This window comes from Megascapheus bottae, chromosome 11, assembly GCF_031878675.1.
Source record: "Megascapheus bottae isolate mThoBot1 chromosome 11, mThoBot2.hap1, whole genome shotgun sequence".
Taxonomy (NCBI): Eukaryota; Metazoa; Chordata; class Mammalia; order Rodentia; family Geomyidae; genus Megascapheus; species Megascapheus bottae.
Window position 1 is genome coordinate 46,244,270 of NC_143519.1, and position 23,569 is coordinate 46,267,838.

At 40.9% G+C, this 23,569-nt stretch overlaps 1 protein-coding gene across 4 annotated transcripts in view; it reads left to right on the forward strand.

The window, feature by feature from the left end:
• The window catches only part of Wdfy2 (WD repeat and FYVE domain containing 2), a 229,439-nt gene that overhangs the window by 65,581 nt on the left and 140,289 nt on the right, over positions 1 to 23,569 (forward strand). For 3 of the 4 annotated variants that reach the window (XM_090342199.1, XM_090342202.1, XM_090342200.1), the window contains exon 1: positions 1,348 to 1,680. The exons of the other annotated variant lie outside the window; for it this stretch is intronic. In XM_090342199.1, the coding sequence (XP_090198325.1) occupies positions 1,544 to 1,680 (137 nt within the window). In that variant the 5' untranslated portion in view covers positions 1,348 to 1,543. Of the gene's footprint in view, positions 1 to 1,347; positions 1,681 to 23,569 lie in introns of those variants that run through there. 4 annotated transcript variants of the gene reach the window in all.

A 23,569-nucleotide genomic window follows, 5' to 3' on the forward strand; every position in this document is an offset into this window, starting at 1 on the left:
AAGTATCCATTTCCATAACACCAATTTCAGTATTTTTTCCTAAATTAGTATGAGAATATTTGAATTTGCATTAAACAATCTCCCATTTCACATCCTTTACCTATCTTAAAATTCACTGCAATGCTTTCCCCTGGGTGAAAGAAAAACCTTCCTGGCAACAACAAAATAACAAATATTGATTTTTTCAAGGGCTTTGCTAATTTATAAGGCAACTGAAAGTATGTCACTTTCAGGTGCGCTCTATGTTGTAGTAATTCTGTGAAATAAGAAGCAATAGTATTTTGACTCCCATTAGGAGGCTCTGAGTTAAAATGTAAGGTAGAGTGGGTGTAATGGCAAACGATCTGGATGGATATTAACAATATCCATCCTTTTTTATCCTGTGTATGGCAGCTCAAATTTTTTGGTGGGGCGTTTAGCTTTAACTTGGGGATAAAAGCAGCCTTGGGCTCTGGCTAGTCATTTAACCCTCTAAATAAAAAGGGGAGATGGATAGCTACATATGATCTCCTTCAAAATGATTCTCTCTTCCCCCACCTCACTGGGAAGTAGCCTGGCCCTAGATATCCTGCCTCAGCTGGACTAGCTCTGTAGTTCCTCGCCTTGAAAGCCAGGCTCTGGCTCTGACTCGAAAATAACTCTAGAAACCGCTGAGCGATGGGGGTCAATGCAGCTTTAGATGGGTCATTTCAGGACAAGGAAAAGGAGGGCCAAGAAAACTACAATTCCCAGGATGTTTACGCTACGAGCCAGTGGCCTGTGGCCACTGCATGACGGGAGCGCAAAGCGACCTCCCTAGTTAAACCGCTAGGCCAGGTAAACCTCGCACATGCGCAGCAGTGTTCCAGTCAAGGCTTCTTTCCTTTCTGTAGGCCTCTTCTCTTTCCGGCATAGGCATCCTTTTCCCCTCCCACCTCCACTCCCTCTCCAGTGAATCCGGGTGCGACGGAGCCTCTGGAGAGCGCGCTCCCGAGGGTGTGCACGTGCGCGTTCACAAGAGATTTAGGAGTGACGGGGACAGAACACTAATTTGGAAACGGACCATGGGAGAAGAAGGGAAACAAAAAGCGCACGCTTCCAGCGGAAGCGCGGGCAGCTTCGGGAGTGGCCGAGGGGCGGGGCGGAAATCGGCAGTGGGGCAGACTACGCAAGCGCAGCGGTCGCCAGCGCCCCGCCTCTGACTTTAGGTTTTCCCCTCCTCCTTTACCACCCTCCCGGAAGTGGAGCCGCCCTCGCGCCCACCAGCGGCCACTCCTGCGGCAGGCTCCGCCCTCGTCCCCGCCCCCTGGCTCTCCGCCCCCCTCCTCCGGTCTTGGCGCCGGCTCGCAACCCCTGGTGGCGGCGGTTTGGGTGTCCCAAGACGGGAGCGCAAAGTCGTTCCCAGGGAGGGCAGCCGGGCTATGCTCGCCGGCTCCCCGCGTCCCGCTCCGGCCAGCCTCCGTGTCCGTGTCCGCTGGTGTCAGCCTGTGCCTGTGCCGGAGCCCTCTCCTCAGCCCGGACCCGCGGCGCGGAACGCGGCGCCCCCGGCGCGCCCCCTCCTCCGATGGCGGCGGAGATCCAACCCAAACCGCTGACCCGCAAGCCGATTCTGCTGCAGCGGGTCGAGGGGTCCCAGGAGGTGGTGAACATGGCCGTGATCGTGCCCAAGGAGGAGGGCGTCATCAGCGTCTCGGAGGACAGGTAGGGACGGAGGAAGGCGGGACGGGCCGGCGGTCCCCGGGCGCACGTCGGGGGCCCTGCCCCTACGCCAGCGCTCCGGTGGAGCTGCTCCCCAAGTTGGATTGGAATGCGTATCCTGACGGCGTTCCGCGCCTGCTTCGGGGCTCTGAGGACTGGAACTCACAGGGCTGGGTGCACTCGGTCCTTCCCGCGACCCGATGGCGCCGGAGGGGCCCGAGGGGGCCGGACACCGGACCTAACGGTGCGCCCGACTCCGGACCGGGACGGAGCCCGGGGTTGGGAGGGGGAGAGGGAGGAGCCGCGGGCGCTGCAGGTGTGTGCCCGGGGAGGATGCTCCCCGCCGCCGCCGTGGAGTAGTTCTGAGGCTCCCCGAAGGAGAAAACGCGTTCCTCTGACTTCTCCCAGACACTTCCCATTGAAGTAGGCGAACATCCCGGGTGGTGGACATCGGCGTGGTGCTTTCCTCTCCTCAGCTCTCGGAGCGCACGGGGAACGCGCCTGGAACTCGTAAAGGAAGGGACCATTGCTACAGTTAGCGACGTGATTTCCTTCTCTTTGCCTGCTTCCTTTCTTTTTGCTTATTTTTTTTCCCTTGATTTGCAGAAGTGTAGCTCGCTGTTTGGCCTTCAGTATTTTTCTGCAGAAATAACACTGAGAAAGGTAACTTCCAGTGTAATACTGCTTGAATACAGTAGTAATGATGGTGTATCAAGAACTGTTACTTGAATGACGCTTACATTCCAACACACACACACATACGTACACACATACATACCGCAGAGGTACATGGCAAGTTATTTTTTTTAACCATAAAACAGTAGTTAGGTTTTCCTAATGTAACTACTATTTATGTTGAGATCCTGGAGAATTCTCTTCTTTGGTGATTCCTGAAATAGGAGAAGTAAAGCAACAAAGTACTCATTAGTTTCTTTATAATTGTTGCAGCACTTTGTATATATGTAGCCTCGAATAATTACTTGATAGATTTATACCTATCTTTCGTTCTTCAGTATAACTACGGTAAGTATATTACATAGGTGCGTTTTACACAATCCTGCCTACATCATGCTGCATGCAAATAGCCCCTGATCCAGGAGAAAACATTATAAACACACACAACTGGGAAAGAAGTCAGAAGTGACAGATTGAAGGCAGTGCCTGAAGTGGGATACAGGAGCCTTTTGTAATGCACAAAGCATTCCTATGTGTATTTCACTTTTCCACAATTGCAAAAGTCTATTAAGAGAGCTTGTTTCTGGATCTAAAAATTCTTTGTTGTGGAGTCCTTTGTGTGGAATAGATTTCACAAAATATGTTGAAGGAATAGATTGATAGAGATGCCACTTTTCCATTATTAGTAGAGATAAAATTGATCTGTTTCTAACTGTGGTAGGAAGTTTCCTAAGTAAGTTCTTTGACTTAAAAGGAGGAAGGTAGTTAAAGACTAAAGGTTTTTAATTATTAGTTTTGGAATTTCTTATTTCCATTCCACTGCATTTATCTCTAAAGAAAAAGTTTTAGTGGGGGTATACTTCAAAGTATTTGGACAAGCAAAATGTCTTTTTTAAAAATCCTGAAGAATGCAGTCACTGTACTCATTGCATTCTATGTACACTATGTAAAATATGAAGTATGTAACTTGTGGGTAGAGATGGGAGGGGAAAATGGGGGAGAATGAAGGAAGGGATGACATTGTCCAAGAAGTATTGTACTTATAACCTGACTTATCTAATTGTAACTCCTTTATACAATTACTTAATAAAACAATTAAAAATTATAAAAGACAGGCTGGGAGTTTGGCCTAATGGTAGAGTGCTTGCCCATCATGCAGGAAGGCCCGGATTCAATTCCTCAGTACCACATACATAGAAAAAACCACCAGAAATGGTGCTTTGGCTCAAGTAGTAGAGCACTAGCCTTGAGAAAAAACCCAAGATAGTGCTCAGGCCCAGAGCCCAGGATTGGCACGCACACACACACACACAAAATTATAAAAGACCAGAAGAATCTACATCAAAAAGAAATACAATGTTTAACTATATCTTAATTTTTACTTTCCAGCTTGGGAATCTAAATAATAGAGTTATGATTAAGTAGATAAGGTAGATAAGGTCATATGGAAAAACCAGGGTTATTTTTTCTATATATTTTATTTTTATTCAGATTGACAGATCTGTAACTTCTTTGGGTTAGGTGCTAAAACATGAAAAGAGCTGTAATTTAGAGCTCAGTTTCAATTACAATAATGTGAAGACAGAATTCATTTATATCCTTGATTTTCAAAGTCCAGTGTTTCTGGAGATATGGCTAAGTGGTAAAGCATGTACTTGGCAAGCACAAATCCTGAGTTCTAAACGCTAGAACTGGTTAAAGAAAAAAAAAAAAAGCACCCCCCCAAACCCTTCAAAACCTAATGTTACATATAGTACTGAAGATATTAAGATATAGATTGGTGAAAACTTATAAAGCCATTGCTTTAGTCACTAACTAGTTGTCATCATTTTTTTTTTTTTTTTTTTTTTGCGGGTGGCGGGGGCAGTCCTGGGGCCTGAACTCAGGGTCTGGGCACTGTCCTTGAGCTTTGTCAAGGCTAGCACTCTACCACTTGAGCCACAGTACCACTTCTGGCTTTTTCTGTGTATTTGGTCTTGAGGAATTGAACCCAAGGCTTCATTTATGCTGGAAAGCTCTCTGCCACTAGGCCACAGTCCAGGCCTTTTGTCATTTTTTTTTTTTTTTGTCAGTTGTGGGGCTTGAACTCTGTGCCTGTGCATTATCCCTGAGCTCTCCAGCTCAAGGCTAGGGCCCTACCTCTGTAGTCACAGCGCCGCTTCCCATTTTCTAGTGATTAATTGGAGATTAGAGTCTCATAGACTTTAGTGCTGAGGCTGACTTTTTTTTTTTTTTTTTTTTTGGTTTGTCATGGGGCCATGGGGCTCGGTCTTGGTCTTCTCTCAAAACTAGAGCTCTACCACTTGAGCCACAGCACCACTTCCAGCTTTTTTCAAGGTACGTGCTACTGAGGAATTGAATCCAGACCTTAGTGCATGCTAGGCAAACACTCTACCCCTTGGCCAACCTCCTGGTCCCTCAGGCTGACTTTGAATAGTGATTTTTCAGATCTTAGCCTCCTACTTAGCTAGGATTACAGGTGTGAGCCACCATACCCAAATACACTTAGCATTTCCTCTTCCCAACTATTATTATACTCAATGTCTGTTTCTTCTGCAAATTCTCAAGGAGTCTTCTATGAATTCTTACTGGTAGCAACTGGATGGCCTAAAATAATGCTTTACATTCATAACATACATAAACAAGAACGTGTAGTTTTTTGTTTTTCTGTCACTGAAAACACAGTATCTTAACTATTGTAGTTTTTGTTGATATTTGTTGAAAGGATATTGTGGTGACCTATGAAAGCCTTATGTGGACAAATGCATACTTGTAGGGAAGGTATTGGACTGGGTGGTTTAAGTGCTTAAAATTTAGACAGTCTATGCATTGCTTTCATTTGATTTCCTGGTGTGTTCTGTGGCACAATTTAGTGCTGAAAATTTTAGAAGATCCCTCCCTCTTCAGCAAACCTGATTGAACCTAGAGCTGTGTGTATGTGTGTGTGTGTGTGTGTGTGTGTGTGTGTATGTGTATATATATATATATATATATATATATATAAATGTATCTATCTAGATGGATAGATACAGTTCTGCCTATCTGTCTGTCTATACGATGACAATTAAACATTTTTGGTTGTGCCATGAAACAGAACCAGTTCCCAGATTTCCTGGGTCTTACCCAAATCTGGTTTGTTATAATGAGGTTTTCTGCCCAAAGGCCACACCAAAATTTGATACTTTAGAGTCCTCATTGCCCAACTTCTTTTTTGGACTATTTGTATATGGTTAGTGCTATTTCAACATTTATTATTTAAGAGCTTCATCTCATGTCTGCTCTGTTTTGGTCAAGATGTATGTTTCCTTTTTTAGTGGTTCCTTCTTCAAGTGATGAAAGCCAGGAGGGACCTCTCTATAGATAGGACCCAGACCCATTCAGACCTTTGTCTTCCTAAGTTCTTTATATGAATATTGAATCACAGTCTGAAATTTTTTTTTTTTTTTTTGCCAGTCCTGGGCTTGAGCTCAGGGCCTGAGCCCTGTCCTTGGATTTTTCTCAAGGCTAGAGCTCTACCCCTTGAGCCTCAGCACCACTTCTGGCTTTTTCTATGTATGTGGTACCGAGGAATCGAACCCGGGTCTTTGTGCATGGTAGGCAAGCACTTTAACCACTAGGCCAAACTCCCGGCCCCACAGTCTGAAATTTTATCATTTTTTTTTTTTTTTTTTTGGTGGTTCATGGTGCTGTCCCTGAGGTCTTCAGCTCAAGGCTACTGCTGTACCCCTGAGCCAAGCCCCAAGCCCCACTTCCCATTTTATAGAGGTTAGTTGGAGATGAGTCCCAGGTCCTTTTGTGCCCCAGCAGGCTTTGAACCTTGACCCTCAGATCTCTGCCTCTTGAGTAGCTAGGATTACAGGCATGAGCCTTCTCACTCGGGTTGAAATTTTATCATTCTTACAGGAAGTTTCAATTCCTAGTTAGTTTTTTTTTATTAGAATTTATATAAATTTTTCCCTACCAAGGAGCCAGCACAGTATGTTGACCTGAGTTGCTAAAGAATCTCCTTGGCAGGGTTCTTGTAGGTGAGTAGGAAGGAGTTCATGTAGGGTAGAGCAAAGGGCTTTCTAGCTTTACCGAAAGATGACTTGGATATACTGAGAAACAACCATGCAGGCACCAGATTGAGTCTAAGACTCTGGGGTCAACTTGTCTTAATCCCCAACACATATTTGAGTGTCCTAACACTTCGAGGAATCTGGAAAGTGGTTTCAGGGAAGTAACAGTAAAATTTTCTGAAATCTAGAAGAAGGATGTGCCTAAAGCCTGTAATCTTGGCCATCTGAGAGTAGGAGAGGAAGATCAAGATTGGGAGGAAAGTGGTTAGGCTAGCCTGAGTCAAAAAAAAAAAAGGGGAGGGGGATTTACAAAACCCTATCTCAACAAACAAGCTGGACTGGATGGTACACAGCTGTGTACCTTAACTGTAGTACTGTTTGAGAGGGGGAACTAATTCAGCAATGATACTCACTAGACATTATGTTGGAAATTAACTATACAACTTGGGGGGCGGGGTGAGACGTAAGTAATAAACTGGGAGAAAATGAGGGAGGGGGTGACATTTTTTTAAAAAAAGAATTATTAACATTGATTTTTACATCATATTTCAAATGTTATGTTTAACAAACAGGGATGACATTATTAAACTGACTTATGAAACTGTAACCCATCTGTACCTTTATAATAAAAATTAAAAGAAAAATGAAACAAATAAACAAAAAGGCTAGAGAGCTCAAGAGGCAGAGAGCTTAGTGTGAGACTCTGCTAAATTCAAAATAACACCTTCCCCCTCCCTAAAAAAATGTACAGAAATCTCTAAGTTTCAGAATTTGTATCTGTTTTACTGGTTGCAAAGGGGCTGGGTGAGAATAAAGTTCTAGGGAAAGTATTCAGAACTACCTAGTTAGCCATGTGCTCTGAGAGGCCTGCAGGCAGAATTCATGAAATGGGTCAATAGGAGATCTGAAGCCTAGTGTCTCACTGAAGCGGTGGCAGCTTGAATCGGAACAAACCAAGGAATGTGTTTCCTGAACAAAAAGCTGAGGCTGAGATGAAGCTGAGCAATGCTTTAGGCCAAGATTACGGCACAAGTAGGATGGTTATGGGAAAGGCTTGGAGCAAAAGAAGATTTTTTTTTCTATTTCAAGGCCTTTTATTTCCTTATCCTTGAACTATTAATGGCCATGACTATTTTAGTCAATCTTTCTTTCTTTCCTCCTCCTCATCTTTTCTTTTCTTTTCTTTTTTTTTTTTGTAAGTCATGGAGCTTGAACTCTAAGCCTGGGTACTGTCCTTGAGCTCTTTAGCTCAAGGCTACCACCCTACCCTTGAGCCACAGCCCCACATCCCGTTTTCTAGTGGTTAATTGGAGTTAAGCATCTCAAGTTTTTTAGTGCCATGGCTAGCTTTGAGGTTGCTTTGAACTGCAATCCTCAGATCTCAGCCACCTCAGTACCTAAGATTACAGGCGTGAGCCACCTTGGCTCTTTTTCTTTTTCTCTTTTTTCCCTCCCTCCCTCCCTCCTTCCCTCCCTCCCTCCCTCCCTCCCTCCCTCCCTCCCTCCCTCCCTCCCTCCCTCCCTCCCTCTCTCTCTCTCTCTCTCTCTCTCTTTCTTTCTTTCTTTCTTTCTTTCTTTCTTTCTTTCTTTCTTTCTTTCTTTCTTTCTTTCTTTCTTTCTTTTTCTTGCCAGTCCTAGGGCTTGAAATCAGAGCCTGTCACTTTCTCCAGGCTAGTGCTGTGGCACTACTTCTGGCTTTTTCAATGTATGTGGTACCAAGTAATTGAACTCAGGGCTTCTTGTATGCTGGGTAGGTACTCTACCACTAGGCCACACTTCTGGCCCCTATTTGAATATTTCTTGAAAAGCTAAGTTAAAATTTTATTGAACTTTATGGTATCAGTTTATTTGCCACTAAATACTTTGCATTGTGAATTTGTGTTATCTCAGTTCTTTGCTTCAACTATTAGTTCCACTGATAATTAAAACTATTCTTTTGAGTCTGTGATGGAGGGGACTTGAACTCAAGGCCTAGTTGCTCAAGGCTAGCCACAGTTCCACTTCCAGTTTGTTTTTTTGTTTTTGTTTTTTTAATGGTTCATGGGGCTTGAACTCAGCTTGGGGGCTGGCCCTGAGTTCTTCAGCTGAAGGTTTTGTGCCCCCGCTGGCTTTGAACCTGGATTCTCAGATCTCAGCCTCCTGAGTAGCTAGGCCAGGCACAAAAGGACCTGCAACTCTTATTTCCAATTAACCTCTAGAAAGCAGGAAGTGGGGCTTGGCTCCATTGTAGGGATGCAGCCTTGAGCTGAAGAGCTCAGGGACAATGCCTAGACCCAGAAGTAGGGCAGTTGCCTTGAGTTGAAGAGCTCAAGGATAGTGCCCAGGCCAAGTTCAAGCCCCATGACCCACAAAAAAAAAAAAAAAGAAAAGTTTAAGAAAGTTTACTAGAGGAGACTTAGCTTCATGTGGCCCCTAAAGCTCCCAATAGTTCTGAATTTTCTGCCTGTATATTTTTAAACCAGATTCTATGCAGTCTCTCAAATGTCTTAATCAGCGAACATTTGTTGGGCTATTGCAACACTGAGAAATGCCAGGGTGGCAGTTCTGATACTTCTCAGATTGTGACTTGGTGTTTTCTGCCTCAAATACTATAGAACTTAGAATATGTAAAAATCCATACAGTGTAAACAGGGAAGAAACTCCAGTAGCTGGAAGAGACTTCAGAGAGATGGTCTTGTCCAAACAAAAAAATCACAACTTTTAAAAAGGATATCTGAGATTTTACTAGCACAGCATCTTTTCCTTGGTTATCTGTTTTCACTTTGCCTTTGGCCTGAGAAAGACATTTGTTCTTCCTGTTTGTTATAATAAGCATCTTGATATCATTAAAAATAACAGTTGGGAGGAAATTAAAACACTTTGTGGCATTTGGAAATCAGAAGTCAATTGTGATTTTAAGACTGTTGTAGGCAGTGATCTGTTCATATTTGTAATACTAAATTCAATTCCCAGTAGTATAAAGTTAACCTGTTTATTTTGAACTTCTGTATCAGGAGATGTTGGGAGGAGACAACACTTTATTTTTATATGAATAAGTCTCCCAATAAAACAACACAGTTAACAGAGAAATTCCTTTAACAGGAAAACAGATTTTCTTATGCAACTTCAGCAGGCAGTCTGAAGAACTTTTTCTTTAAGGGATGGGGGCCTCTTGGTCCAAATATTTCATTTAGGCACTAGTAAAAAATTAGTTCAAAGGTATAAGAAACAGTCAGTTAGAGAGAGAGGGAGGGGAAGTGGGGGAGAGAGAGAGGTCATCTACTTGTCCTTGGCAGAATGTGCTGCTTTGTGCTCTTGTGGGCCTTCAAGTCAAGATTCTTGGGAAAAAAACTGGGGCCAGGAGTCTGATCTCAGCAAGCTCTGCTCTGAGTCAACTTTGTAGTTTCCTAGGGCATTTGTAATCTAAGATTCAGTTTCTTCATTTGGTAACGAAGGGATGTGTCCACAAAGTGACAAGATATCCATAAAGCCCTGGCAACCATATGGTGCTGAAATTTTCAGGGAAGTGTAAATTGAAGAGAGCTGTGTGTGTGTGTGTGTGTGTGTGTGTGTGTGTGTGTGTGTGTGTGTGTAGTACCTGTATATGAAATTCAGCTTTTCATGGTACAGTGTTAATACAGTGCTTTTTGTAGCCCTTAGATGACAGTAGTTATTTATTCCTGGATGAAGTATTCCAGGAGAATTTGTTTCATATTGGTGGCTAATCCCTAGTAGAACTGGATCCACTGCATTCCTGCTTCTAGTTTTAAATTGTGAATATTTCAGCTTGAGTGGTTTGCCCCTACCCACATCAAGACTTGTGTTGTTTGGAGTTAAGCTTGAAGGAAATCTTCCTACAGTCATCCCAAAAGAAGTTGGGGTGGATACCTAACTCATACCATACTCACCACAAACCATAGCTTTGCATCATGTACTCTCATACATGTACCTTAAAAAGATATTTTATGAAGTGATTTATTTTCATGTGATATGCACACTGTTATTTTGGGTTCTTTTTTGTTGTTATTATAAAATCTTGGCCATTACCTCTTTGATTAATTTTTTATTAAAGAATTTATTAACATTGATTTTTACATCATATTTAACAACATCATGTTTAACAAACAAGTATTCAAGAAGGGAATCTCTATATACATTCACTGGCACTTAGATTTTAGAGCATAATTAAAATTAGGCTGAGGGTTTGTATGTCATAGATACATATTAATTTGTGAAATAAAACATTATGTCTATAGAGTCATAAATTTTTATGTCTGTGTAGTTGTGTTTATATTTCCAATACCATGTCCATAGCATTGGGTATGCAAATATTGAGTCCTCGCTCTTGTACTGTTTGGATCTAATAGCCACATATTAAGGATACCATGCGCCTTTTGTTCCTTTGGTCTTAACTTGTCTCACTCAACATGATTCGCTGTAGATTCATCCACTTCCCTGCAAATGCCATTATCTTGTCTGTTGGCTATGTAGAATTCCATTATATATCTATACCACATTTTTTTTTTTTTTTGGCCCCCTTCTCTTTCTGGCCCCGCTTGCTCCAGCCCCGCTCGCTCCGGCCCCGCCTCGCTCCGGCCTCGCTGGCTCTGGCTGGGCTAGAGCCCGCACGCTCCGGCCCCGCTCGCTCCGGCCACCACTCGGTTGGGCTCCGCTTGCTTGATTTCGCTCTCTGTCGCTTGTTGCAGTCTCGTCTCTGCCACTTCCGGCTTGGTTGTGTATGTGGGATACCGAGGAATCGAACCTGGGTCTTTGTGCATGCTAGGCAAGCACTTTAACCGCTAGGCCAAACTCCCCGGCCCCCTATACCACATTTTTTGTATCCATTCATCTGCAGTAGAACATCTGGATTGTTTCCATCGCTTGGCTATTGTGATAAGTGCAGAGATGAACATAGCTGAGCAGGTGTCCTTATCATATCCTGGGTTATGTTGTTCAGGGTAGATGCCCAGGTGTGGTGTGATGGGATCATAGGGAAGGTCAATTTTCAGTTCTTTAAGACACCTACACACTGCTTTCCAGCAGTCCACAACCCCTCCAGCATCTGTCATTGTCTGAGTTCAAAATCTTGGCCATTCTAATTGGGGTAAGCTGGTATCTTAGGTGTGTTTTCATTTGCATTTCCTTTATGACCATGGATGATGAACATTTTCTCATATACTTTTCTGCAATTTTAATGTCTTCTTCTGATAAGTCTCTCTTTAGTTCCCTTGCCCATTTAGTGAATGGTTTGTTGGGTTTGGGGGTGGGGATTAGTTTCTTGAGTTCCCTGTAGTTACTGGATATTAAGCATTTGTCTGATGTATTATTGATAAATATCTTTTCCCCTGTTGGTTGGCTGTCTTTCTACTTTAGTAGCTATGCTTTTATCTGTGCAGAAACTTTTTATTTTTAGGTAGTCCCATTTACTCTTTGATTAACTATAATACACTAATGAGATTGGGAACAATATTTTGGAATACTGTTTTAGAGCGTGTGTTGAATTTTTTTATCCTCTTTTCTCAGTCAGTTTTTTAGAAAACAGAAATTTAGTTTACCTTGGGAACTTGGCTTGCCCTGCCTTGCTGAAATTCCTGTTTTAGTAAGACTAGAAGTCTTCCAAGTCTGGACAAAGTATTCTGAGACCTTTTAGCCCAAAGCCAAGGAGAGTTCACAAGAAAACTAGGAATGCAGAAACTCTAGCAGATGTTTGAGTGGCTGCACTTTGGCTTCCCGAAATAGTTTCCTTTTTTACTTAACTAGAACTTGAAAAAAATGATGCATTTCATCCAAATTGTGAATGTCACTGCTGACCTCTGTGTGACAGTTTTCTTTCTACCTGGGGCGATTTACCTATAATGTTGGAGTTACTTGGATATATTCATTCATTTTCCATTTTTAAAACTTTTTTTTCTAATTTATAAAAGTAAACTTACTTAAATTTTAAGTAATTTTGGTAATAATCCCTCTCCAGTATGTTTATACTTTAGATAAAAATAATATGACCAGAGTAAAAAAATGGGTTTAAACCTCTTGTTAAATATTTTCATCTAACATTTTTTCAGTTTTTTTCTAATGACATTTTCAGAAGTACAATTGCAATGATATATACGTGTGTGTGTGTGTGTGTGTGTGTGTGTGTGTGTGTGTGTGTGTTGGTACTGGGGTTTGAACTTAGAGTCTGGGAGCTATCCTTAGCTTCTTTGTTCAAAGCTGGTGCTCTGCTAATGGATATATACCTCTACTTTTTTTGTTTTTGTTTTTTTCTTTTTGGTGGCAAATTAGAAATAAGAGTCTCATAGACTTCCCTGCCTGGACTGGTTTTGAATCATGATCATCATCTTGAGTTGCTAGGATTGCAGGTACAAGCTACCAGAACTTGGCTGTAATTATGTACTTTTATCTTCATGTCTCTACTTACTGCAGTAGTTATCTATTCTTTAATCATCGTTTGAAGAGGTAGTGTATATTTTCTTTTCTTAAGTGTTCACTCTTATTTAATGTTTGGCTTGTGAGTACTCAGCCCTGGAGTGCCTCATGATGAGCAGGGCTTTCACCTGAGTGAAAGCATCATTATTTTTTCCATCTCTCTTCTATCTCTTTTTTTGGGGGTGGGGAAGGAGTTTTGATCATGGGGCTTGAATTCTGGGCCTGGGTGCTGAGCTTGAGCTCATCGGCTCAAGGTTACTGCCCTACCCCTTGAACCTCAGCACACTTCCAGTTTTCTGGTGGTTAATTGGAGATTAGAGTCTCATGGACTTTCATGCTGGCTTTGTACCATCCATGATCCTCAGATCTTAGCATCCTGAGTAGCTAGGATTATAGGAGTGAGCTATCAGTGCCCAGCTTCTATCTCTTATTGTTAGGTAGTTATGTAAGTTCAAGCTTCAGTTTTATAAATGTTTTAAACACTGTTATGCATATAGGTATCCACCTTAGTTTCTTTCAGGAAGATTGTAGGAAGATTTCTATATTACTTTCCAAAAGGTGTATGCCAGTCTTACTGGTGACATATCATACTTGAGTATATTTGTTTGTAACATTTGGCCAGTCATCATCGAGAACTCTCATAATTAGTCATAGTCCCAATACTCAGCAGGCTGAGGCAGGTGGATTTTGAGTTTAAAGACCACCTGGTCTTTGGAACCCTGCTCAAAAAACACCCCAAATCAAGCCAAAGAAAAGCAAATAATTATCTCCATAAAGGGTGATATTTTGTATTATTATTATTATTATTTATTTATTTTTTTTTGCCAGTCCTGGGGCTTGAATTCAGTGCCTGAGCACTGTCCTTGGGCTTTTTCCTCAAGGCTAGCACTTTACCACTTGAGCCACAGCACCATTTCTAGCTTTTTCTATGTATGTGGTACCAAGGAATTGAACCCGGGTCTTCGTGCATGCTACGCAAGCACTCTACCACTAGGCCAAACTCCCGGCCTGTGTTTAATTTTTATTTATGAATATGTTTTAGAGTTTGTTTATTTCTTCTTTTTGGAAATTGTTCTTGGTTTGATCCATTTCTCCATTGTAGTCTCTTGCTTCTTAACAATTTCTTGAGCATGTATTCTATACATAATGATTATTAACCCTATTCCTGTTCTATATCCAGACAGATGTTAGACTCCATTGTTTTTCAGTTTTACATAGTAAACATTTTCTTTTTAGCTACCTGTCCTTTCAATATTTGAAATTTCTTTTGTCACTCCTAATTTTTTTTAAGAATTCTTTTGCTAGAAATTCATTTATGTTAATTTTTCATCCTATATTCATTAATGTTCATTTTTTTCATCCTGTAATGTGATGCGAGATAGCGTTTTTGATTTATTTAGAATGCTTTTCATTGGGTGGCATGAACTGATGAGTATAAAATGATTTTCTTAAATTTTGCTGCTTATTCCATCCTTACCTTTTTTCTCTTTTAAATCTTGAGACAGTATCTTACCACGAACCCTGGGTTGGCCTTGAGCTTGTGGTCATCTTGCCTTCATCCTGAGTGCTGGGATCACAGGTGTGCACCACCACACATGGCTTTACTTATTGAAAGTGCTTGTTTTGTTTTGAGCTTTTGTTGGTACGGAGAACTGAATCTCGGGCTTCACCTATGCTTTTCAAACACTGAGTCCCTTATTGAATGGTTATTATGTTTTCTCTTGTATTTGCGATTTAAACTGCCTTTATTTATTTATTTATTTATTTATTTGCCAGTCCTGGGCATGAGCTCAGGCACTGAGCACTATCCTTGGGTTTTTCTCAAGGCTAGGTTCCTACCACTTGAGCCACAGCACCACTTCTGGCTTTTTTCTATGTATGTGGTACCGAAGAATTGAACCCTGGTCTTCATGCATGTTAGGCAAGCACTCTACCACTAGGCCAAACTCCCGGCCCTATTTTATTTTTTACTTTACTTTATATTTTATTTCTTTTGGCAGTTCTAGTGTTTGAGCTCAGGGCCTTGTTCTTGGTAGGTAGGCACTATGCCAGTTGAGCCACTTTACCAACTCTTTCTATATTGGTTGTTTTGAAGATAGGGGATTGCTTTATGCACAGGACAGCCTAGATTGTCCTTCCTAGTATGGCTGGGAGGACAGATATACAGATATATACCGTTGTGCCCTGCCATTGGTTGAAATGGAGTCTCATGAACTTTTTATTGTTTGAACCACAGTCCCCCAGATCTAGCCAGGATTACAGGCTTGGCTTTAAACTGCTTTGATTACAAAATTAAATTCTTAAAATCAGCAGGACCTACTGTAGCCTCTGTTGTGTTTAAGAATCTCTTTGTTTTAATATTAGTTTGACACTTTCAATTATTGTAGCTAATGAGTTATTCTTGACTGCTTGCCAGTATGTATCTGTCATAATAGCCAAATCTCTCTGGCCTGGTCAGTGCATTAATGAGAAAGGAATTATTTGATTCCAGATACTGGCTTTTTTCCAAGCTTTACGTCTTTACAGGTTTACTCTCCATATATGCAGATTTGGCCTAGTGATTCCTCTGGAGATCTTTGGAGGTTTATGTGAGATGATCTTCCTAAAACACCTGGCAGTTCTTAAAACAGGTGGTGTGCAGTAAAAGTTTGATTACTTCTGTTGTTTTTTTTTTTGTTGGCACTGGTGTTTGAACTTGAGCTTCACATTTCCTAGACAGACATTCCTCTATCACTTGAGCAATGTCCTTAGCCGTGTTTGCTTTAGTTATTTTCAGATTGGGTTTTGAGTGTTTTGGTTGGTCTAGACTATGATTTCCTGTTTATGTTTCCTGCTATAGCTGTGATGACAAGTGTGTGCCACCATTCTTGTCTGGTGGCTGATGCTTTGTACAGCATGGTTTAGCACTGCAATCTTCCTCATCTCTATCTCTGGAGTAGCCAAAATTACAGGTAACAGTCACTACACTTGGCTGATTTATTCTTCATTTATGATATAGCACATCTCTGGGTATGTATACTTTTTTCTTTTGCTCTGATTAAAGTGTGGCCATTTTAAGTGACTTTGTAGAGTGTGTGTGTGTGTGTGTGTGTGTGTGTATAAAAAGTGCACTAAACCTAGTTCTGAGCCCTACTTTCCTTTTCTAGATTTGTAAGGATGAACTTAACTCCACCATCTTTTCATTAGCATTTTCCAAGTTTGACACAGAGCTGTGGCCCACATAGTGAAGGGAACGAGTGAAGCTTGAAATAGACCTCCAATGTAATTCTTAAAGGACTAAAATCAAAGTGTCTGTAGAGCTTATTTCTTGCAAAAGCCATGGGGAAAAGGTATTCCTCAACTTTTCAGCTTCTACAGAATGCCTATCTAAGGGGTTTTTCTAGAAGAAAGCATAAATTTTATTGAGCAGAGGGTTTTGTTTTTGCCACACTTTGGCTGCTAAAGGTTATTTCTGCTTAGTTTTTTGTTTCCAGTTACATTTAATATATTTTTAAGTCACTGAATAAATTATCACCGGTACTGAAATGATGCTGTTTTCTGCCACAGAGTATTAGAACAGGGCAAATTATCTTTTTCTATTTGATGCTAGAGTTCTTGCTAATTCAGACAGGTCTAGTATGTAAATCATAAACTAAGAATGACTAATGTCTTTTTATGTTGCCTTATAAAATACGTAATTACATTTCATAATTAGAAAATACAGTGACTTCAGGTGAATTCAGTGTGAAGCCAAGAATTTATTACATTTGCAATTTTGGGGCAATAATTCTAGATATAAGAGGTTCTATTTGCCATTTACTCCATATATTGGTATGCTGTGACCTTCTTGTTCATATCCCATTGCTATAAATAACATATAATTTTAAGCTGAAGTTCAAACATGAGCTCCATTGTGAAATCAGTTTTCTAGTTTAAAATTCAGTTTCTGGATTATGATATTGTTACCATTTACAGAATGTTCACAAATATTTAGTTGTAAATGACACTTGATTCTCAGAAAACTGGCTCAGCCCTGTGTCACTGGCCTAGGTAGTCAAGACGCCAAGTTCACATTCCAGTACTCTCCTTTCTCTGCCAAAGAATACCTGACCTAGGTGTATTGCTAAGCATTAGAAATAACAGCCTTGTTTCTAGGCAGTTTCTTTTCTAAATATATAACATCAGTTTTTATATTACTTAATGTATAGCCACTGGGTACTCACAATAATTTGCCTACACTGTGCTTGACGAGAGAGACACAAAATCCTCTTCCTCTCCCACCCCCAATGAATCTTCTAAATATCTGAATCGAAGTAGCATCTGGATTCAAACATTTTCCTAATGTCTAGAAATCTTACTGTTTGCCAGGATTTTACAAACTGTGCTTTCTGTCCCTTAATCCTCACAAAGACCATGATCCACTTATAAAATGACCTAATCCCTGAGAGAAAAAAAAATCACACAATAATACATAAATTGGCTAGCTTTGAATCCAAGTAAATCTACCTGTTTCTTTTCTCCCCAACCCAAATGCTTCTTTCTCACCCTTTCTGATTTTTGGTGTAATGTGCAATTCATGCAGGAATGAAGGAGAATAATCTCATATGTAACAGTGGAAAGGAGCCTTCTGGAAAACATCTTACCATGAAAAAATTCTGAGAGAGTCCCTTTCTCTGGTCACAATAAGACAGGTGACCATTATTCTCCCATGGGAACATTTGCATCATTCTATGCTACCACATGCATTTATGATACCTGCTTGGCTCCTGTGGCCATGCCAGTCTGTGACCCCCCAGAAAGATTGACTAAAAGTGTTTATTTTTTTCACTTCATTCTTTCCATTATTCTGTGAATAAGGTAGAATTATTATCTTCATTTATAAACTTGGCAGCTGACTCTTAGAAATATTAAAAGTTAGACAAACATGGTTGTAATTCAGATTTCTATAACTCTTCCTATAAGCGAAACAATACTTACCAAAAACCAAGAATAAATCTGTAGGTTAAATTATTCACAGTTACTTACATTATAATGTAAAAAAAACTATTAGAATATCTTACTCAAAATGAATGGAAAAGTACAGCACAAAAGTCACGAGTATCCCCAAGAAGTGCTTCCTTACAGTATTTTTCAGTCCTCTGAGATAACTACTAAGTCTGCCAGCCAGTAACACTCATGTCAGAAGTTACAGGCCATACTAGAACTCTGAAGGCTGAAGACACCAGCAACTTACCAAACTTGGAACAACAGAATTTATATCCCAGGTTTTCTTCAATGCAAATATTACAGAAAACTCACAATCCTGATATTTTACCAAGTCTTCTAGCAGTTCAGTCCCTGCCTAAAAGAGAAAAACAATGGACTAATTTGGGGGTGATGCTTAAAGGCTGTCACGAATGGGCAAACTTTCTAATAATTCAGTTTGCCAGCTTAATTGATGAACTGTAAGGTAGTCTTCCGTCAATTATTCATTAACCATTAAAGTGCCAGGTCTGTGTCCATGAACCCAAGAATGCAGAGATGCTCATGATTCAGATTATAGAGCATTCAGTTCAAACTAACAGTCTATCCCCAGCAAGAAAGTCAGTCCTGGAAATGGTGCCATGGCTCAAGTGGTAGAGTGCTAGCCTTGGGAGAGCTCAAGGACAGTGCCCAGGCCCTGAGTTCAAGCCCCACGCCTGGCCAAAAAAAACATACCAATTACTTCTACAGGATACAGGACTCAAGTTGAACTCATTTAGAGATAAAGCTATTATCTTGACCTTCTAGCCAAAGGTCTTGTGAGAGATAATACTGTAGGTGCTTGTGATAGCTGCTTTTCACTGTGGCAGAAAGCTGATATAAGTAATTAAAAGGGAGAGAGATTCATTTTGGCTCATAGCTTCAGAGGGGTCATTCTATCATAGTGTGAGAGGATGGTAGAGTACAGCAGTTCCTATCATGGTGACCAGTAAACAGAAAAGGGAGTATAGAAAGGGACCAAGGCAAGATAAAATAATCTCCAAGGACATCATATCTTCAGAGATCTGTTTCTTCCACAAAGTCCCTATCTCTTTTTTTTTAATTTTTATTTACATTGATTTTTATGTCATATTTCAAATGTCATGTTTAACAAACAAGTACTCAAGAAAGGTTTCTTTTTTTTTTTTTTTTTTGCCAGTCCTGGCCTTGAGCTCAGGGCCTGAGCACTGTCCTTGGACTTTCTCAAGGCTAGAGCTCTACCACTTGAGCCTCAGCACCATTTCTGGCTTTTTTTTTTTCTATGTATATGGTACCGAGGAATCGAACCCAGGTCTTCGTGCATGCTAGGCAAGCACTCTACCACTAGGCCAAATTCCCAGCCCAAGAAAGGTTTCTTTTTATACAATCACTGGCACATCGATTTTATAACAAAATTAAGCTGAAGGTTTGTATGTCATAGATACGTATCAATGTATATAACATTATATCTGTATAGTATATATCCTATCATAGATTTTATTTATATATCCAAGACCATGTCCATAACCTTGGGTACCCAAATATTGAGTCATCGCTCTTGTGCTGTTTGGATCTAATATCCACATATCAAGGAGACCCTGCGCCTTTCTTGACTTATCTCACTCAACATGATTTGCTCTAAATTCATCCACTGCCCAGCAAATGCCATTATTTTATCTAGCCTGTTTGCTATGTAGAATTCCATTGTGTGTGTATGTGTGTGTGTGTGTGTGTATCTCACATTTTTTGTATCCATCTGTAGTAGGGCATCTGGATTGTTTCCATCACTTGGCTGTTGTGAATAGTGCAGAGATGACCATGGCTGAGCCGGTGTCCTAATTATATCCTGGGTTATGATGATCAGGATAAATATTTGCTCAGGAGTGGTATGGTGGGATTGTAGGGAAGATCTATTTTCAGTTTTGTTTTGTTTTTTTTCTTTAGAAACCTCCAAACTGCCTTCCAGAGTGGTTGAACTAGTTTGCATCCCATCAAGAAATTAATTCACTTATTAGGTCACAGAATGTATGATCTAGTCATCTTTGGAAATATCATCACACACCCTCAGAAGTATGCTTTACTAAATCTCCCAGCCAGTTCTCAATCAAATCAAGCTGAAAATGAAAAATTAACCATACCATTATTCTTGGGACTGATAACTTCTTAGGCCTAATAACTTCATGATAAGAAAATAAATATAATAATCAATTGAAAGTAGATTTGATACATTGAATTTATCAAAAATCTAGCCTCTTTTTTTTTTTTTTGTGGGTCATGGGCCTTGAACTCTGGACCTGAATGCTGTCCCTGAGCTCTTCTGCTCAAGGCTATTGTCCTACACCTGAGCAACAGCCCCACTTCTTGTTTTCTGGTGATTAATTGAAGATAAGTGTCTCATGTTCTTTAGTGCTTGAGCTGGCTTTGAACTGCGATCCACAGATCTCAGCCTCCTGAATAGGTAGGATTATAGGTGTGAGCCACTGCGCCCAGCTAAACAATGTTAAAGTCGTCCCCCCCTCCCCCAGTTCTGGGGCTTAACTCAGGGCCTGGACACTGTCCTTGGACTTTATTTTGCTCAAGGCTAGTGCTCTGTCACTTGAGCCACAGTGCTACTTCTGGCTTTTTCTATGTATGTGGTACTGGGAATTAAACCCAGGGCTTCGTGCATGCTAGGCAGTGTCTTAAACGTGTTCAGAACACTTACATTACCCTTCAGTCAGGCAAAATAATCTAAAACAAAGCCTATTTATAATAAAATATTGAATATTTACTGCAATATGTTAAATGCCTATATTAAAAAAATCTGTGGCAGCATAGTATAATGTTTCTTGTTTACTACTGTGATTACATGGCTGACTGGCAACTGACTACTATAGCAAGAATGACTGAAATATATATTACTCACTCAGGAAAAAAGCCTTTATAAAGTAAAACATAAGGGCCGGGAGTTTGACCTAGTGGTTAAAGTGCTTGCCTAGCATGCATAAAGACCCGGGTTCGATTCCTTGGTACCACATACATAGAAAAAAGCCAGAAGTGGTGCTGAGGCTCAAGTGGTAGAGTTCTAGCCTTGAGAAAGTCCAAGGACAGTGCTCAGGCCCTGAGCTCAAGCCCAGGACTGGCAAAAAAAAAAAAAAAGAAAAAAAAGTAAAACATAAGTAGAATCCCTAGTATCTAGGGATTCTGTGCCCAGCTAAGAGAACTAAATTGCTTAGAAAGAAAGAGGGCCGGGAGTTTGGCCTAGTGATAGAGTGCTTGCCTAGCACTCACAAAGACCAGGTTTGATTCCTCGGTACCACATACATAGAAAAAAGCCAGAAGTGGTGCTATGGCTTAAATGATAGAGCTCTATCCTTGAGAAAGCTCAAGGACAGAGCTCAGGTCCTGAGAACAAGCCCTGGGACAGGAAAAAATAAAAAGAAAGAAAGAGAAAGAAATAAATAAGGCCTCTATCTTTCCTGTTAGTTAGGTGGTTTTAGGACATATTTATGGTCAGATATGAAGTTGATGCTCAAAGAATCATCTTCAACCATAGGGTAACATTTAAGGATAGACTCCACATGCTGCAGATGGGTTAGTGGAATGAATAAGGACCACTTATCTCTGGATGTTTTATGTGAGAATGACCTGTACTGTTTTAGATCTGACTGTTAAAGGCTAGATTCTGCCTATAATTTCTTCTTCATTCTCTCACAGTAAATCCATAATCTTTTTGATATAAGTCAAACATATATCTGTCATTTTGTTATACTAATATTATACCTTTAGCTAATAAACACACCAGTATTTTATTTATAACAATTTTAAAAAAAGGGGGGGATGTGGTGTTTGAGAGGGTGTAAAAGAGATGTCTGAGGGATGTCTACCTTCCATGTATTTAATTTCTATCACCATTTATTGACGGATTAACTGACTTTTCCTGGTAGAAAATCAAATTTAACCCATAGATTTCCTTATAGAGGTTCCAAACTTGTCTTCTTCACTTTTTTTCCTTGCAGCCTTACAGAGGTGGCATAGTATGTTGTGGTTGAATGGAAGGACTGTGGAGTGCAATAAGCCTGGGTCCACTGCCCTCACTCTCACGCTTCCTTTTGGCATGTGTATCTCATCTTTAAGTTAAAAAAGTGAAATACTAGCTTCATGAAGTAAAGCATGACTAAGTAGAAGGCACATAAAAGGCTCAACTCAAGGCTTAGCACCTGCTACATACTCAAATAAAGCTCAAGCATTATTAAAGCACTTCAGACTTTTTAGCCTTCTCCTTGACATAGGACTGTCAAGGAGATCTACTCAACAGTGGTGAAATTTGTCACAGAACAATGGCTTTTTATCAGCATAAACCCATAGTGAAATACTTATTTCCCATCTTACAGTCACTAGGGAAAATGGTAGTCCACTTGGCAAATCAGTAAACAAAGCGATAGGAGACAGTAGCTAGGTGAAAAATGTCACATGCTAGGTACTGTGAGGAGATTTCAAGGAAAACTGAGCACTGAAGGTCAGGAGCAAAGTAATCAGTCTGCACATTTCTGCTGCTACCAGAGCAATAACTAAGCATAGGTAGTTATAAATATGGGCTCTTCTGCAGCCCACACAGCCCAGCAATTCATATGTGTCCAATTATTACCTCCGATTCTCTTCCTGAGGCCCCTCGTCCTGTCTCTCTTCATACATAGGTGTACCAGAGACAGCCATATCCTAGCAACCAGATCACACTCCTGTCCACAATCAAAGAGTTGACAGCTAAGACTAGGAGTGAAACTCTGATTTTCTATCTCTTTAGACTAATTTAAAATTTCAGAGCAGTTAGCAACCAGGTTCTGGTTGCTGGTTCTTTGCTAGTTTCATTCATTATTCTGTTCCAAAGGACCATATGCATCCATGACTTTGAGCTTTGCTAGATATGGGAGACTTCTGCCCAAGAAGTTCCTGTATCAAACTAAGAGATTACATCAACATTAATCACTAGAGGATAGCTTACAGAGACTCTTCCTCACTGTGACCCAATGTACAATGTGGCCTATATAAATTCAATTTTCCCTATATTGTTATAAACTGTAGGCTAAAGAACTTGAGAGATGGTGACGAGGATGCAGAGCAGAGGAGAAATTATATCATTGCATGTAAGGAGTACTGTAATAAAGCCATGAAAAGTATGTTAAGAGAATAAACTCTCAGTAGTTGAGGAAGGGAGGAGAGGAAGTGGGATAGGGGAAGGAGGTGATGGAGGAAGAAGAGAAGGAGTTGGGTGAAGGAGAAGTGAGAAGAAAGCTGGGCTCGGTGGCTCACGCCTGTAATCTTAGCTACTCAGGAGGCTGAGATCTGTGGATCATGGTTTAAAGCCAGCCCAGGCACTGTAGTCTGTGAGGCTCTACCACTAGAAATTGGAAGTCCTGCTGTGGCTCAAGGGGTAGGGCAGTAGCCTTGAGCTGAATAGCTCAGGGACAGGGCCCAGGGCCCAGAGTTTAAGCCCCATGGCCAACCAAAAAAAGAAAAAGTGAGAAGAAGAGGAAGAGAGGACTGAAGGTGGCTACCAGTAAACCCTCTAACCCTAGAGCACTCTCACAGGGGAAGAAACTATGCAATACAGTATACAATGGTATAACTGCTAAGGCAGAAATGCCCATAGATCTATGTCATGCACATTTTTTTTTTTTTTGCCAGTCCTGGGCTTGAACTTAGGGCCTGAGCACTGTCCTTGGACTTTCTCAAGGCTAGAGCTCTACCACTTGAGCCTCAGCACCACTTCTGGCTTTTTCTATATATGTGGTACCAAGGAATCGAACCCAGGTCTT